The sequence below is a fragment of the Pipra filicauda genome, unplaced genomic scaffold (assembly GCF_003945595.2).
Source record: "Pipra filicauda isolate LSUMZ 115617 unplaced genomic scaffold, ASM394559v2 scaffold187_size1440530_pilon, whole genome shotgun sequence".
In the NCBI taxonomy this organism is placed as follows: domain Eukaryota; kingdom Metazoa; phylum Chordata; class Aves; order Passeriformes; family Pipridae; genus Pipra; species Pipra filicauda.
In genome coordinates, this window is record NW_024104295.1 from 721,224 (window position 1) to 738,098 (window position 16,875).

Genomic DNA, 16,875 nt, shown 5'->3' on the forward strand with positions numbered 1-16,875 from the left:
TTGATCTAAATGAGAAATTGCATATTTTTATTAATATCTCAGTTATGCTTTGTTCTCAACCTAATTCAGAAGTTATCTGTGGATAAACTTTCTGGTCTTGATGCTGTAACTCAACACTCAGTTTGTTCCACCATCTCTGATTCAGTGTTATGGTTCTGATAGACTAAATCAGTCTGATATTCTCCACTAAATCAACACGTGGCATCTGCTGGAATCTGTGGGATTTGATCTCATCCTTCTCAGCCACACTATTTTTTGCCTTGCAGCCTGGTAGATCTGTTGATTCTCATGCAGGCTTCTGGCCTCTGATCTGCCAAAAGAGAATTAGTTATATGTTTCTATATGTTTTGCTACTGAGGCTTCGAGATCCCTCTTAACTGAAGTCCCTGCTTACATATTGCTACCATTCATTTTTATTGGCTTCGCTAAAGTTGAATTCCTGTATCTTGATTTTTTCCAAATTCATTCTGTGAGCGGCCTCAAAGAATCCAACAGAAAACAAAACCTCAAAGCGCTTATATAATGAATTACTTTTAAACTAGACTCTAAAAAAGACAGAGGAGCATTTATCAGGAATGTTTGTGGGCTTGGTGGTTACGAGCTTAAAAAAAAAAAAAAAATACCGTGTGGAAAGGCTTTTGTCCCATGACAGAGATTTAAAAGGCTGCGGGTTCGGATTCCAGCGGAGGCTCAGGCCTGTAATCGCGTTTGAAATGTTGCCTTTCACACGGCGGCGCGGGGCGCGGGCCGGGTAGGGGCGGCTGCGGGGCCGCTCGGGCGGCTGCGGGGCTGCCGAGCCGTCACCTGTTGGGGCCCGGGCTCGGGGGCGCCCCCGGCCGCCGCCGCCGCGCTGCCACCGCCGGGCCGGGCCGGGCCCCGCGGGCGGCCTGCGGGGCGCCTCGAGGGGGGGCTCCGCGCCGGCGGGGGCAGCGCTTCCTTTCTCCTCCCCGAGCACCGGCGCTGACAGTCCGGGCTCTGCGGCTCCAAGTTGGAGAGGGGAGCGTGAGCAGTAGGCAGGGACAATGGAGGAAAATGAAAGCCAGAAACTTGAGCTGTGCCTGGCTTGCCCAACAGACAGCGGGCAGACGAGGGGTAAGTAAGCGGCGATGTGAGTAAGGCAAAGATGGAGTTACGTTTAAGCATGCCCCTCGTTGCTGCTTTTTATAACTGGAGGCAGAATGCATGGAAAAAAAATAGCATGTCTTTCTTGTGCTAATGGCTCTGCAGATTTCCTTAATACTTCGACTTTATGAGTTTAACTTTCTCTTTGAAGAGATTTCTATCTGCCCTCTAAAGCCGGGAGCACATTGTGTGGCTGTCACGGATGCGGGACCCTGCCGGTGCGGAGGGTGCTGCTCCCGCGAGGTGGGGGAAAGCATCTCCTCTTCCCCTTAAATGCTCTGGCAGCCTCACCTATGGTAAAGAAATAGCTCTTCCTTCATAAAAGTGGGTTTGAGCTCATCTTTACCTCGGGTTGTCTGTTAAAAGGGGGAGATCCACGGCAGATTGTGACAGGGTTAGTTTACTTTGAGTGAAACCACTGGGGTTTATTTTGGAGCGAAGCCAAGAATGTTTAAGCGGGGTTTCCACGGCGGATCCACTGCGGTGCGTTCATACATTCACTGCTGCACTATTTAGTATAAAGTGAATGAAAACTATTTCCTGGCTTGTTCTACGTGGGCTGTTCCACGTGGAACATAACATTCAGGTAGCATGACAAACACCTAATCTAATCCGTATCTATTATAGTATTTGTGGGGCACCTGTGAACATTCCCATTTCATGCGTGTTGTGTTCCTCACAGGCACTTCAGGAAAAGTTGTGTTACTGCACTTCTGTGAAACAAATAGTGCATGTGGTTTAAAAAAAGGTTTTAAAAAAGTTACACAAGTTTAGGAGCATGCAATACCAACAAATTGGCAACTTAGGAGGAAAAAAAATACTCTTCCTTTTTTTTTTTTTTTTTTGGTATTGAGGGTTCATTAATTGATTGGTGCTCTTTTGAATCATTTTTCAAGTTAAAATACTGAACACTACAAGTCACCTGTGTTTGTGTATGCTTATGTTTAGTGGGACAGAAATCGTCACTTAAAGAATGTGTCTGAAAAGGGAAAAAAAAAAGCCTTTAGAAACACATTTCTTCTGTAGGGGTTATATGAAACTGCCTGAGATACATGTGGAGCTAGGAAAACAGAGGTCTTACCAGGCTGATCCTATGATTCCCAAAAATGTTGAGTGCTGAAAGCTCATAAGCAAATGTAGTAGTTTTGGCCCATATCCAAAATTTATGTTGGAAAGTTCCTTGGAAAGAGAGTTAATTATAAAGGCAGTGGAGTAAATTAGAACGATTCCAAATAATCTCACATTTACTGGTAACGTAAATGTAACAGAGCTGGATTTGATCACACTGTTAAATCTGTATTCTTTTTTAAAATTTTAGTATTGAATGGAGTTTGCTTCAAGGTTCAGTTTCACAGTGTAGTATGGGTCAGGTCCACACTTGTTCCTTTCTGACATTATTCTCAAAATGTTCTCTCATGTCACCTGGGTTGCAAAACAAGACTATTAAAATCTTCGCAGCATTTAAAGTAATGAAGCAAAGTGACTTTCCTGACCTTTGTAGACTTCATGGAGGGTGTGACTTTGAATTACATAGCAGGACATGCTGGAGGACTTTTTTCTTTCTCTCTTTTTTTTTCTTTCTTTTTTTTTTCCTAGCTCACAGCCATTAATCCTTCATGATAACCTTCCAGCTAGTCCTAGGCATACTGCTTCTATGCTGCAAACCTGGGCCTTTTCTGTATTTACATCCACTGTAGTAATGGGTGATGTTGATGTTAAGAAATCTTGAAATTTGTTTTCAGATCAGAGAAGCAACTCAAGTGTAAGGGTTACTCAAGCCTTTGGATAACCGAAGTCCTCCCTGACATCCAGCAAGTCTTTCTTTTAGTTCCCCTCTAGACTTGCTGCTTTATTGAACAGAAAGACCATCAGCTTTTAGCTTCTGAATATGAGGGAGGGAGAGAGGGAGATGAGCTTATCTTACACCTTTGTGTTTTCCACTGGCTCCTCTTTGCTCCTTTTCCAAGGAGGGTACTTGCATAATTTATCCTTTTCCTACTCTTAGTGCTCATCTGGGAACTATCACATGATCCTTCACACATTTCAAAGTTATCTGTGGAGATTGATTTGCTAGGCCTGTTATCTTCACTTGGAAGATACGAAATGTTTGCCCACAACGTTATTGAGTAACTCACTCAGTTTTTCCTGCCTGTAGCACTGTGGCCCACCCAACATCTGTAGAGCTGATGTCCCTCAAGATACACAGGGGGATTTCACCAACGCAGTGTTCAACCTTGCCATTGAAGTCACTTATCCCTGTGTAGGAAGTGGCCAAAACCATTTTTTTTCATCAGTTAGTAGGGAAAAGACCCCTATTGAAACACAACAGATTTTGATTTGCAAAGGAAGTTACGTGCTGCTGTGATGCCACTGGATCAAGATCCAGCTGGATGCCCAAATCAGCTCTCTGGCAAGACAAGCAATTAGTTAGCATATTTTACATTCCTTTCTTCCACTGGTATTTATACAGCATTTTCCAAATATATTTTTTTTTTAAAAAAAGAGAGAATTTGTTGATCTTTCTAATATAGGATAAGAAAAATATGTTATTTTTGACTCCTTCTCAAGGTTTCACCCAATAACAAACAGTGGTAAAACACTATACTTCATATGTCCTTTGTGCTCCACATAATTAGCTCTTTCTTAAACTATTGAAAAGTCTAAAGTGCAGAGTAGGGAATGACTTCACATGAGAGAGATTTAGGACCCAAAATACACATTCATGAGTTCTGAGTTGTGCTTGTCAGCATAGGTCTACCTGCCTTCTTGAGGAAGTGCCTGCCACCAATTCAGTGATTGAAATTGCTGCTGTGACCGTACTTCAGGGGTTTATACCAAATTGCTGCACTCAGTCACCCACACTCATGCTGACTCCCTCCAACTCCAAGAAAATATCTTATTTATGTCTGCTGCCTTTGTTCCAACAGCCTCCAGGATATAACCTCCAGGCTCTTGATGCAACAAATTAAAGATGGTAAATTCCATCCAGCCCCAGCCTACCTCTTTTTCCTCCCATGTAAAATCCTTTGAAATGACTGTGCAGCTTTCAGAAACTGTTTTGACTGAGTGTATCTGGAGTAGCCATACTGACTTCTTGCAAGCTAAACTCTCCTGTTTGCCATTTTTCTCAAACAAGATGAGTGTACCTGATGGTTGGTGCTCTGAATTTTCAATAATCAGAGCGAATGGATGTTTTTTAATTGAGTTGTGCTTGAAAAAGTCGAGTGCACATGTATGTGTGTGTGTATGTGCATGTGAGGCTGCTGCTCTGAAATTTTAACCAGGACTCTGCTACTCAGAAGGACTTAGAAGGTGCTGCAGAGACCACAGATGACATTTTGAATCTGTATGAGAGTAAGACTTCCCTGTGAACCAAACTTGTTCCTAAAGTTGTGTCCCACTCTGTGCTCATCTGGTCCCCTGTATCTGGATCTGCTTTCAGGATAAGTTCCCATGAAAGCAAACAAAAGGGTTTTGTGGAAAATTTTTGAGTACTTGAACAATATAGAGAGCTTACAGAATCATCTTTAATGATCTTCATCTTTAATCATCTTTAAAGATCTTCCAGGGCCAAGTTCTGTGGCGAAACCTAAGGGAATTGGTTCCCTATATGAATTGGCGGGATGTCACATCAGCACTGGCTGCACTGATAGAGGATTTGCTTTATTACCAGGTCTTGATGTTCCATGGGATGTGGCAGGCAATTGACAACACACACCAGAAAGCTGAGAAATCCTCAGCATAAAATCCTGAGGCAAGTGGTAGGCACAGTGTCAAAATGACTGACTGAACCATAAAAAGAAGCGAGTAGGTGCCTGTTTCCAAACAGCAGTGCCATATAATGGCAGCACGTGGGGGAAACAGCCGCTGGGAGAATAAAGGGCTCTGAGGTGAAAAGTGTCAGACAGAAGGAAATAAAGATTTATTCAAAAGAGCTAGAGGAAGGAGCTCCCTGCTCCTGGGGTAGTGCTGGGAAGGGTTAACATAGGGACATCTGAGAGTGCCTGGTAAAGATGGGGAAGGGCACATTCAAACTTTTCAATGCTTCAGGTTTTTGTTGTTTTTTTTTCTTTGCTGACAAAGGAATGAGGGGTTTTTTCAAAGGTATTAGGTAACAAGGCTCCAGACTACAGTTTTTTGAGCACTTGAGGGTTCATGTTACAGAGTTACCTGAAGATAAGCCAGCACTCACATACCCTCTGTCTCGGCCTGTCTCTTTACAAATGTTGTCATGGTCTTTGGTCTTAAAGTAGATTTTAAAGTAGTAAAATTTATCTGAGGGGTTTTTCCCCTTTTTTATATCACGCAAAACTTGCTCTTACTCTGTTTCTTAAGAAATCATTTATTGAAAAAATTATGCGGAATTTTCCAGCCCGCTATCCTGAGACATATAAAATCCAAGGGAGATCCGTGAAATTTAAAACCAGACCACAGTCAGAAATCAGGAAAAAGAGACTCCCAAACCCTCCTATTATTTCACAGGTGTTTTAGAACATGTTGAAAATACATTGAAAAAAGATTAAGGATTACAAATCTGCTTTGTCAAAGGAATTTTATCAGTTGGTATCCTTAAGGATACTAGTTATGGGGCCATTAAGTGTACTGGAGGCTATTGAAGAAACCTGTTTCTTCTTGTGGAAAGCATCCTGTAGATCTTAAAGGTCAGGGATTAAGGGCCCTGTCAGATCTTTTTTCAAGTCACATAGGTAAAGATGATATAAAAGGAACATCTACTTTAATGATGCTCACTTTTCTGTGAGGCAATACTGCAGTTGTATGTTAAAAGTATATAAGTATGTGCATAGCTTATATAAGGGATTATTTCTGGGCCACTTCTTATGATGTGTATATGCCTAATGATGCAGAACATGCCATTGCACACTACCAGACTTTTAAAAGAACCTAGCTTTTATATCAGTCCTTTTCCCTTTCTCTTGCAAATGTGTATGTTGGGATTAAGTTCTTATAATATACTGTTTGATTTTTGTTTTTTTCAGACCAGGCAAAAACCAGTTTGCATGTAACATCACTAGATGATGCAGAATGTCTCCGATCTAAAGAGCTCCTTTCGACCCCGAACAGTCACACCTCTTCTAGTTCAAAGTCCACCCGCAACATCCCTCGAAGACATACAGTAGGTGGCCCTCGCAGTTCCAAAGAAATACTGGGAATGCAAACCTCAGAAATGGACAGGAAGAGAGAGGCTTTTCTTGAGCATCTGAAACAGAAATATCCCCACCATGCCACAGCAATAATGGGACACCAGGAGAGACTGAGAGATCAGGTAAGTAAGTAAAATTTGTATCTGGCTTTTTGTTTTACAGTCCTTATAACTCGTACAAAACTGAGTGTTATCTCATTACAAAAGGTGAGAATGTAAAAAAATATTAAACAATTTTTTTCAGGTGGCCTGTGATTCAGTTACTCCCTTGAAATTCAAAGAAACAATAATAAAAATTAATCTATTCAATATTGCCTTGGAATTGTTTGTTGAAACAGAAATTTCTGAAGAGCTTTTCATTTTTTTTTTAGCGTATACACAGAGAAAGGAGTGAAGGTGAGACTCTTGATCTTAGTATATGGGTCTCCCATTTACTTTTCACAGCTGAAGGGAAAATATGGAACAGCTGTTAACTTCTGTTACACTTTCAGTATTGGCACCATTGCCCAGGAGAAAAGAAAATATCTTCAGAGTGTGTCTGTATGCTTTAGCTGGCTCTGTTACTCTTTCATTTGCTTTCTTTTCTGTTTTTGAGTTTTGTAATACAAACAGAACCGATTTATTCATAACTATCTGCCTCCTCGAAGCGGCTTTGACACCCATATTGGTCTGTCAGCAGCATGCCTTAAGGTGGTTTGCTTCTCACCTGCCTGCAGTTGCTTTTCAGCAGCAAAAAGTAGATGTAGGGTCAGAGGAGATATGACATATTCATGTAGTTCTCAGAGCAGGTGGAGGCTGCCAACACACCAACCTCCTGAATTCAGGGAATGCCACACAAGTATCTCTTCACAGCCTAACTCTGGGCTCTGGTTTTGGGTGCAATAATAGAGTTTAATTTGTCTGTTACGGAGTTCTTTGAACTCCCAGTCTCTTTGAAGCCTTCCAAACTTGAGAGACTTTGGAGATCAGACTATTGTTAAATGTTTTGAAAGATTGTAATTTGGTAACTCCCCACTAGGACTTCTCTTTGACAGGGTCTCTAGACATCCCAGGTGCTATCTCTGCTTCAGAAACTGTTAAAATCCATATGTATCCAGCTAAAATTGCTGCAAGACTTCAACTCTAACAAGGATGATCTATTCCTTTTATTTTTAAACAGCTTTACTTCTTTCCTTTGAAAGTCTTGATTTTTTTTTTCTCTCCACTTATCTCTTCCATGAACTTTAGTGACTGTGTGGAATGTGCTGGGTGGTGGATAAAGATAGCATACAAATTAAATAAAGGGGGTGGGAGGGGGGTGAAATCCAGAGATTAGATCTTTTGGAGTCATGTAAATATTTAGTTCCAGTGTTGCAGACACTGCAAACCCAGTTTGAACAGCCTACAGCATTACACCCTACACATTTTGTAATTTGAGCTTTTTCTGAGGGCAATAAATTACAGAAGGAATGCAGTAACTGTTCCTGATATTTGTTTAAAATGTGTCATCCTTCCTAATTTATTGAGGGTAAAATGCATTCTCCTGCTTCTATTTTTTGATGATTAGACATATGTATTATATGAGTTGTATATAATGAGTGTTTTAATAATTTTAAAACAAAATAACTTTGAAATTACTGTTAAAGCATCAAAGTATCTTTCTTGGAAAGGGGAAAGACTGAAGACTCCATTCAGCATTACTTTAAAAAAATGATAAACAGAGAAGAAACCACATTAAAATATGCAGAAATAAGTAGTACAAGTTGATTGTAAGACATTTGCTTACTTGACATGTGATGTATCAACTAACTCATCAGATGCAGTAAGACTCTAATGATAGTGGCATTACAGTTCAGAGGGGGATTTTTTTACCAGTTATGTCTGTGCATGCACACCTGTGTATTTCATGTGTGTGTTTGTGTGTATTTATATCTAACTCTGTATATAGATACACACAGTTATGTGTATATATGTATACACATATATGTATGTGTGTTTATGTGTGTTTGTATGTATAATGCATGCTTTCTTAGCTGCTCCATGAATAAGACTATAATACAATTTTGCATTGGAGGGTGTATATGTGTGTTTGGCATCTATACTTCCTTTTTTCCTGCCCTTATATGTGTATGTGTGTAGCAGTGGTATAGAAGACAAACCACATACACATGTATGTAACATATACATGTATCACAAACAAAATCTGTAAGATGTATGGGAAAACATGAATTAAAATGTCACAATTTATTTTACAGCTTCCTTTTCTCCCTTCTTACTTCTCCAGCTGCTCCAATATCTGGAAAGTGGCAGCATTGTCCATGGTGGGAATTTCCCCCCTGTAGGAGACCTATCAAGGATAGCAACTAATGCAACAACATTTTCTAATCTCTCTGTCAAATGGTGCAGCTGAAACATAAAACACCCCAATATTTACAGTCAGGAAGTAGTCCCTTGTATATCATACAATTTCTCTTCCAGGTTGCTCTAACCCTTGTCAGGTCCACAACCAACAGAAAATCAAGATTGATAATTGTTTTTTTTGTGTGTGTGTGTGTGTGGACTTTCTTCTCTTGTCCATTTTAGCCATCAGTATCTGAGTATGTCACAGTGACCCCTGGTTTGCAGAAAATAAACATCAGGGAAAAAATATTTGATGCTGTCAGATCATACTTTATCGCCTCCACCAGCAAGGTCAACTCTGAATATTGTCTGCATCTTCCACTAAACACTAATGGTTTCCTCCAGGCTTCGTTTATTCAGATAAATCCCTACTTGGATGTGCCTCCTGAGGATCCATTTCTACTTTTGATAATCTGCCACAAATCAGCAGTACAATCATGGCCAGGTAAAATGCCAGCAGCGATTACTGATGGTTAGCTAACGTGATGACCTGAAACCTCCCAGCTGTGCACACATCATGCCTCCTCCACCCCGAAGGTTTGTTGCCCTCTTTGTGATAGCCTGTTCTGGAAAGGAAAGCTCACAGAGACAGAGGCCATCTTTATTTGCACAAGGGACTTGGGATACTGCCGTGAGGCAAATAGCTGGGAGCTAAGCTGGCGTGTGGTTAACTGAGTTTGCAGCAGCCTGGGGGGGGGTGGTGGTGCAGATGTGTCTTGTGCACCCCGAAACACCCACAAGGGAATGCAGCACCCTGCGGCTGCAGCTCTCTGACCCACAGCCTAGCAGCTCCCCCTCACACTGCAGGTCTTCCCCCTTCTAAGATAGGTCTGTAGCTGGGCACCAGGGCTCCCTCACCTGAGCAACAAAATACTTTTTTTGTAGGCAATGCAAGTTTCTGCAGGAGCTTTGAATACCTTACCTCTGCCAAGGCTGTCTCGTCTGTGGTAATGAAAGGAAGGTGCTAATGTAATCCCCAGTAAAGTTGGAAAGGAAAAAAGGAAGTTAAGAGGAAGAAGTCTGGGTTGTCTTAAGTTTGAGAAGGTGTGAATCACCTGCTGTGGAGCACATGGCAGGACACGGTCACAAGTTAGGTGGGGTCGACTGGTCAGCAGAGAAGGCTAGAGAGCAGGAACAAGTGTAAAAGCTGGGTCAGTGGCTGCAAGAGTGAAAAAGAGTTAGCAATTAAGAGGTTAAAATGCTAACCTGGCCATGGGAGGGGAATAATCCCTGCTGTGAACCTGTTTTACAAGTCACCTCTCTAAAAAAACCTTTCTGAGGGGCAGAGAACAAAAATGAATGCGTAGAAGTTTTTCAGAGCAGGAGCTTATGAGCCTGGGGTAAGAAAGTGAGCTGGAAGAAGTTTGCCACAGCTTTTTTCTGTTGTTGTTTGAGTAGGAAGTAGGCTGGGAGATGTGGAAGGGTCAAGAGCAGCTCTACTGCTTCAGCCAGTGCTCCATGAAAACAAATTTTCTTGGCAAACTAAATTAGATTTCAATCAATTAAAAACAAAACTCAAACCCTTCCGGTGTCTATGCAGGACTGAGCGCCTAGAAAATGGTGGTTGAGGGGGGTTTTTTTATGTTCATTTAGGTCTGAACATGACAGGTAACTCTGGCATCTGGGCAGGTGTGGCTAAGGTTACCATGGAGATCCATGATGTCATGCTTGATAGAGCATGTCAAGACAGCTAATCTAACATGTAGATGTTCAAAAAGTCCCATAGGCCAGGACTAAGCTTTATGCAAATAACAAAGTTACGCTGCAAAAGGGCAAAGAAAACACGGCTGAGACATGGCGTGCGTTGTACCTGGCAGCTTGGAAGGATTATTACAGGCTTCATCATAAATTAAAACTTTTGGAACTAAAGGAAGAGGATTTCAGACCATCTCTGGCCTCACCTGTGGAATCTCACATTTAGGTAAATAAGCCTCTTTCTGTTTCTGCCCTCGCTGTGAAAAAATGCTTTTGAAATCGTGGAGTTTGCTTCACCACGTTGTTTCTGCTGGCAGCAGGGCTAAGTCAATAAAGCAAGTTTTCTGGCAGGGCATGTTCCCTTTTCTCTTTCAAAAATGAGTTCTTTATTGAATGAACTGAGAATTCGGAATTATTTGAAAGGCATTGTAATGTATCGTGTTGATTATATGAATCATCCTGCAAAAATGTCCTAGGTAGTGTTTTGGAGGAGAAACTAAGAATGGAGACACTGTATTTATTTGTAGATTATTGCCAGATGTCTTTCCTTTAACTGTTAAAATAGAACCCTTAAATTACAACAGCATTTATTCCAGGATGTGATATCTGTTAAAATACTGAAGATTTTTTTTTTTTTTACATGGATCATAGTATCAGTTGGTTAAACTGACTTTGAGTGTGTGCTTTGATATCACAGGTAATGCTTGGACACTTCTTAGTAGACTTTTTTCCTTGGGTAAAAGTGTATTAGTACAGGGTAAACACATTTGGAGGTGAAATTCTAACAGCAAAAAAGCTATGGGGACTTCAGGATTTTAGGTATATTTTCAGGGATATATTTTAGGGATATTTTCAGTCCCTCTGGACGGACAGTAAACCCCCTGGTTCTTAGCTGCAACCACTTTTGTGCTCGCTTCAACCAGGACAGATCAAGTAAACACCAGTAGGTAAGGGATGCCCCCCCCCCCTCCCCCCGCTGGCACTGCTGGATATGATAATGGGAAGCAGGGTTAGGGCTACAAAGTTCAGTGGGTTCAAATTGCTCACTGTGGAAAGGGGTAGTTCTTGGTGGGAGAGGGTGGGGGCAATGTCCAAGCTTAAAAATGCGAAAAGAGAAAAATCTTGGGTTTTGCCTAGAGACACCTGAGAATTGTACGCTTGAGAGGAACTTGAGTTCAATGAAGAGCCTCAGTAGGATTTAAGGAATGAGTGGGCTGCAGAATAGGGTAAGCACATTGTCTAATTCCAGGTGGAAAAACAGAGTATAAAGGTTTTCTGATGTTCTGCACTGCTTGATCAGGCAAGATTAAATAAACTTTTTTTTGAATGTTAGTGATTTTTAAAGTCAAAGAATTGAAAGTAGTACAAGTGAAGAAATCGCTAGCTAATTTTTTTTAGTCACAGCTCTTTTGCTTTTACTCCTAGTTATGTCTTGAAACTGAGCCATTAATGGGAATATTTTAGAATTAATTTCAATTGAACCTTTCTCTCAGAGCCTGAGTGTTAATTATTTAGTACTTGCATATGTACAAATAACAATGTCAAATGAACTAGCATATTTTGCATTCATTACATTATTGCTGGTTGATGCTGTGGAATCTGGTAGGGAGAAATTGATTTAGTATTAATATTGTGTGAATACGTTTTTGGTCTGTACTAGTTAAAAAACAGTTAAAAAAATACATTCAGTTTTAAAATATGAAAAATGTGATTTTAGTCTGGATATATGTTGCTGCAGATTTTTCTAGTTGAAAACATCAATTTCATTGAATTACTACTTGGTTCACATACTGCTGTATTTAATGTGTCAGCAAAAAATGCCTATTTTTTGTCTGAGAAGTCAGTGTCATAGAGCTAGAACTTGCTGTTGTGTCAGCATAGGCTGTAGGTACTTGTTCAGGGGAAAAGCAAAGTTTCAGAAGTTGTTTCAGGAGATTTCTGTGAGCCCTTGCCTCCTCTCCACTGATGAGTGCTACCTCCCTGTCCAGATGAGATAGCAGTTCCCCCTCCTCCTTGAATAGTCTGTGTAAGCCCAACAGAGCACGTTGCACATTCCCCAGCATCCACACGTGTCCCCTGTCTCATGTACATCTGGTACTACAATTTATTGCTTTCCAGGGCTGCTGTATGTTAAGGGCAACTGCTCATATTTTACGCTGTTAAAAGCACCTCAGAAAAGCTATGAAAATGAACATATGAAACATGATTACAAGGTTAAATCTCTGATGGATTCCAAGCCCTTAGCTTTTGTTTATGGAAGGACATGAGGTGACATGTCCATTTGTTTTGAGTTGAAACATGCTGTTTAGCCCCCAGATAATGCTGTGATTGCAAGATATTTATAAATAACTCGAGAGATAAATGAACAAAGAGCTAGTTCATTAGCAAAGTAAAGTGGATTTACTTTGTATTCACTCTAAATAAAAATGCTGAGGAAGAAGAATATTCCTAGTAGAATGTCTCAGTGGAAAGTCTTTCAATTTTACTCTCTAGTTTACAAAAGTAAGGCAACATTTTAAGGTACATATTAAACTACTACCCATAAGGTTTCTCTGGGAGTAACTGAAGTTTAACTATATTGTAATACTTGCTTTAATAAATACAAATTTCTTAATTTATATCTATGGGTTAAAAGTAATTTTAAAAGCTGTTCTTTTGGAAAAGCAAGCAAAACAAATCTGTAAAAAGGCTAATAAAGCAATTCCTTTTCTTTTTCCTTCCCTCCCCCATGCAAACCACACACCAGCGCAGTTACTTTGCCCCAACAGGATTAGTAACTTCTCTTCTGTGGCAACGCCTCTGCATTTTAAATAGCATGTACTGTTTGTAACTCTGAAGTCCCAGGTAAGCAGTTGTTCGTGCTTACCTTTGTTCATGTGAATTTTGTACATAAATTTTTCTAATCTAATTTTAGAACAAGCAAAAGTATTTTTAGAATACTTTGTATTCAGTTGATTGAATAAATGCCTGCAATAGTTTTGTACTACTTACTGATAGATTAGTGAAGAATCTAGGACTATGCTATCCCTGAAAGCGTATTTCAGGCAGCTACATTCATGAGTGTTGCCCATGGAAACCTCTCCCACTTATTGTAGACACCTGAGATTCCTTGGGTTTCAGAAACTTAAGCTTTTCTGGCCCAACATGTCCTGAGGCATTTATAGGTGTGTTTTTGCACATACTCGGTTTAGCCCTGGGTTGCCTCTGTAGATGAATACTAAGAGCTGCACAGTCAGCAGGGCCATGTTTGGGGGGGGTTCAGTGCAGGACTGGCTCCTTCAGCAGTGGGGGAGAGGAGCGCCTGCATGAAGGATGTTTGGCCACTGGTTCCTCTTCCAAGTCTCCTTTTAAACCAAAGCACCTTGTTTGCTGTGCTTCGTGCCCAGCTCAGGGGGAAACAGCATAGGGGGTGTCCTCAGGGCACCATTCTAAATGCGGCTTGTCAGTGATTCCAAAATCCCCAAATTAATTTCAAGGCCCTTATTTACTTACAAGAACACAAGAAGTTTGTGACAGAAGTGACAATGAAGCCCTGGAAGCCCTGGAAGCTCTGGTCTACAGACACTTTTGGCCGTTCTGTTTTTGAGCAGGCATTCTCTCTTGGCTGTAGTTCTAGAGGTGTGTTACAGAAGGTGTGAGGATCACGTGTTTGGCAGGTGATCACAGACAGACAGAGGTCTTGGGTGAGAGCAACAGATTGTGCTGGTGGTAGTGCTGAGGTTACAGCATAGCTTCCCTGGTCATTGCTCAAGGGTTCCTTCTGTGGCCTGTGATTAGCCTCAATATTTATGAATATTTGCTGTGTCCCAAGATCATTTCCCTGCAAATAGTTGTGAATGTGCATGGGTTGTTCTCGTTTCAGCTGAATAGTCCTGTTAGCTTCCCACTGAGAGCATTTTTGTACTCTTTGCACATTGTCACTTGGGATGGGAGCACATATTTATGTCAGTCATTGGCAAAGTAAATGCACCTCTGGATGATTGCTTCTGTATTACAACATTTTCAGTTGATTTTCTAACAAAGGCAGATTGCACTGAAGCCACCTGATTAACTGGTTTGGTTTAACAATAATCCCTGGGATTTATACCTCTTTTCTGGGTTCAGATAGAAGAACAAGAGTAAATAAGACAAGCAAATAACTTATGAACAAATATTCCAAAATCCCTTCTCTTCAAATTAGTTGAGTACATCGGGAAAAACAGCACTGTTGTTAAAATTGGGGCCAACACCTGTGACTCTGACAGTTGCCCCTGAGATTTGTGTTTTTAACATTCACCCAGTCATGGTAATTGTGCCAGTTCAGTAAGTTCAGAATCTGGTGATATTAAGTTTTGCATCTTGACATAGCAAGCCAATGCAGGGACTTCTGGTTGCTTGAGATTGTTTTGAAGGGTCCTGTTTTGGTTTTGTGGATTTTTTGTCCTAGTTTGTACCTTTTGTACTACTGAATTTTGTGTAGTCTCTTGTGCAGTGGATTGTAGTGATTGAATTCATTCACTACGATACTGCTGCCGTAGTAAACACTGACCGTTGTTGTTTGTTTAAGTTTAGGAAAGGTTTTCATTAGGTGATCAATACACTGCCATAGGTGCACTTCACTTTAAAAAAATTAATCTAAAATTCAAAATTAGTTGTTAAAGAAAGGAATAGAGAAGCTATTCTCTTACATTATGTCTGAAATCCAAAAGACCAATAATATGTTTTTCACCATAACTTCTGCCCCTTAAGGAGTTTGTAACACCTCTTGGAAACTGAACATAGTATTATCAGCCATGCACATCATGCATATTCTGGTCTTTAGTACTTACAGATTTTTTTAGTCCTACATCTTGAGATTTGTTTTATCTGCCAAAATTATGTTGTTGTTAGTTGTAAGACTGGATCTTCCTGATACCTACATGAATGTCCAGTTCAGTTTTCTGTTGCTGAATTCTGACGATGTTAATGTCTCATGACTGTAAATTCCAGAGCTCAACTAAGTTTTAAGAATATTGCAGCCTCTAAGGGGTTTACATTTCTTACATATACATTTCATAAACTCTCTTCATGCTCTTGCAATTATTTTGTTCAAAAGAGAAAAACTAATGGTACTTCAATTTCAGTTGAGGCTAAATATTTCTTTAGTCTGGAGGGTGATATCTGTCTTCCAAGAAAGGAGGAAGACAGCAAGAGGAAGAAGAGTGAAAAATGAAAGACTTAAAACATTTTTTGTATTTGAAAGAAGTTGATTCTGATTTTAAATCTTACATTATGTGTTCACTTCAGATACACTTACCGCCAGATGAACAAGCAGACACTTTTCCAATTTGCACCTATTTTGTGGGTATGTGGGTGTCTAAAGTCTGGAAACAGACTTGCTGTCAATGTCTGTGTATGAGCTTTGGGCTTTCTTCCACTGTGCTTTGAAAGCATAATTTTAGCTGCATTTATTCATTTGTAGCCATATTTTTAGTAACACAAAATACCATACATCAGACTGTTGTACTTAGTAATAAACTACTCACAGAAGGAACAAATATTTGACTTTGATTAGAATAAGTAACAAGAAATGTCACTTATTTCCCATTGGCTGAATAAATAAGCCATTATATGACATTGGTTCATTGATTTAAATGACAATAAATATTGTTTGGAAGGAAGAATTATTATTTAACATAATGTAAAAAAATAACTTTAAAGATATAACATAAACACTTCCATTAAAAGTGCATACCCAGAAAGTTAGGATATTTATAAAATTCCCCGTAGACCTTCACAAACTGTTTATTTCCTTTTTTTTTTTTAAATAATGAATTCTTGATCTAGGTTATATTTTTCCCTGAAAGTCTTCAGAGAAAAACCAACTCCAAAGCATCACAGATGTTGAGTGCGAATTTCAGTCTTTCCTTATGGATATCATGTGGGGTTCATTTTTTAAAAAAAGCTATTTAAAATAAAAATTGCTTAATAGTTTTGCATTAAACAGACAACATTATGTCAACATCTACTACCCCAGGATATGGGAGAACCTCTGTATTCCTCTGTTCTTAGAATGGAATCACCAATGTACTGCATGACTTGTCCGTAACTGCTAATCCAAACTGCCATCTTTTTGGCTAATACTAAATCCAGCACTGGGGGTGCAGGCAGGATGGTGCCTTCTGCCAGCCTCTGGCATGCTTCTGCGTGGGCGAGTTGCTGAGGAGGATTTCTGCACTACACAGACTGGGAACTCTCTGTTTTGCCACAGACAATTAGTGTGGTGTCTGTCACTGGAGAATTTAAATGAAAACATGTGATAGAAGCAGCATAAAAAGCTTTCTGGAAGTCAGTGGAGAACCTCTCCCTTCTGAACATCGCAGAAGGGTGGGATGGGGTGGAGCGAGGAGGTGCAGATCACAAAATGTTTTTCTTGACCCTCATAGCACTGGTATTGATGTCAGTGAAATGTTCCTGCTGACCAGGGTACAGTTAGCTCAAGCCCCCAGCAGATTGTCTGACCGACGTGCTCTTCCTCTGATATCAGATACAAGCATTTA

At 40.3% G+C, this 16,875-nt stretch overlaps 1 protein-coding gene and 1 long non-coding RNA gene across 7 annotated transcripts in view; one reads left to right on the top strand and one right to left on the bottom strand.

The window, feature by feature from the left end:
• KIAA1217 (KIAA1217 ortholog) overlaps window positions 1-16,875 on the top strand; it is a 233,054-nt gene that overhangs the window by 53,764 nt on the left and 162,415 nt on the right. For 5 of the 6 annotated variants that reach the window (XM_027751716.2, XM_027751733.2, XM_039380160.1 and 2 more), the window contains exon 2: window positions 6,120-6,406. In XM_027751716.2, coding sequence (XP_027607517.2) covers window positions 6,120-6,406 — 287 coding nt within the window. Of the gene's footprint in view, window positions 1-937; window positions 1,093-6,119; window positions 6,407-16,875 lie in introns of those variants that run through there. The other variant, XM_027751735.2, reaches the window with a different exon arrangement.
• On the bottom strand, window positions 11-800 carry LOC114004089. Its single transcript, XR_003546457.2, has 2 exons — window positions 624-800; window positions 11-310 (listed from the first exon to the last, which is right to left on the bottom strand). It is a non-coding gene; the product is annotated as an uncharacterized LOC114004089 (long non-coding RNA).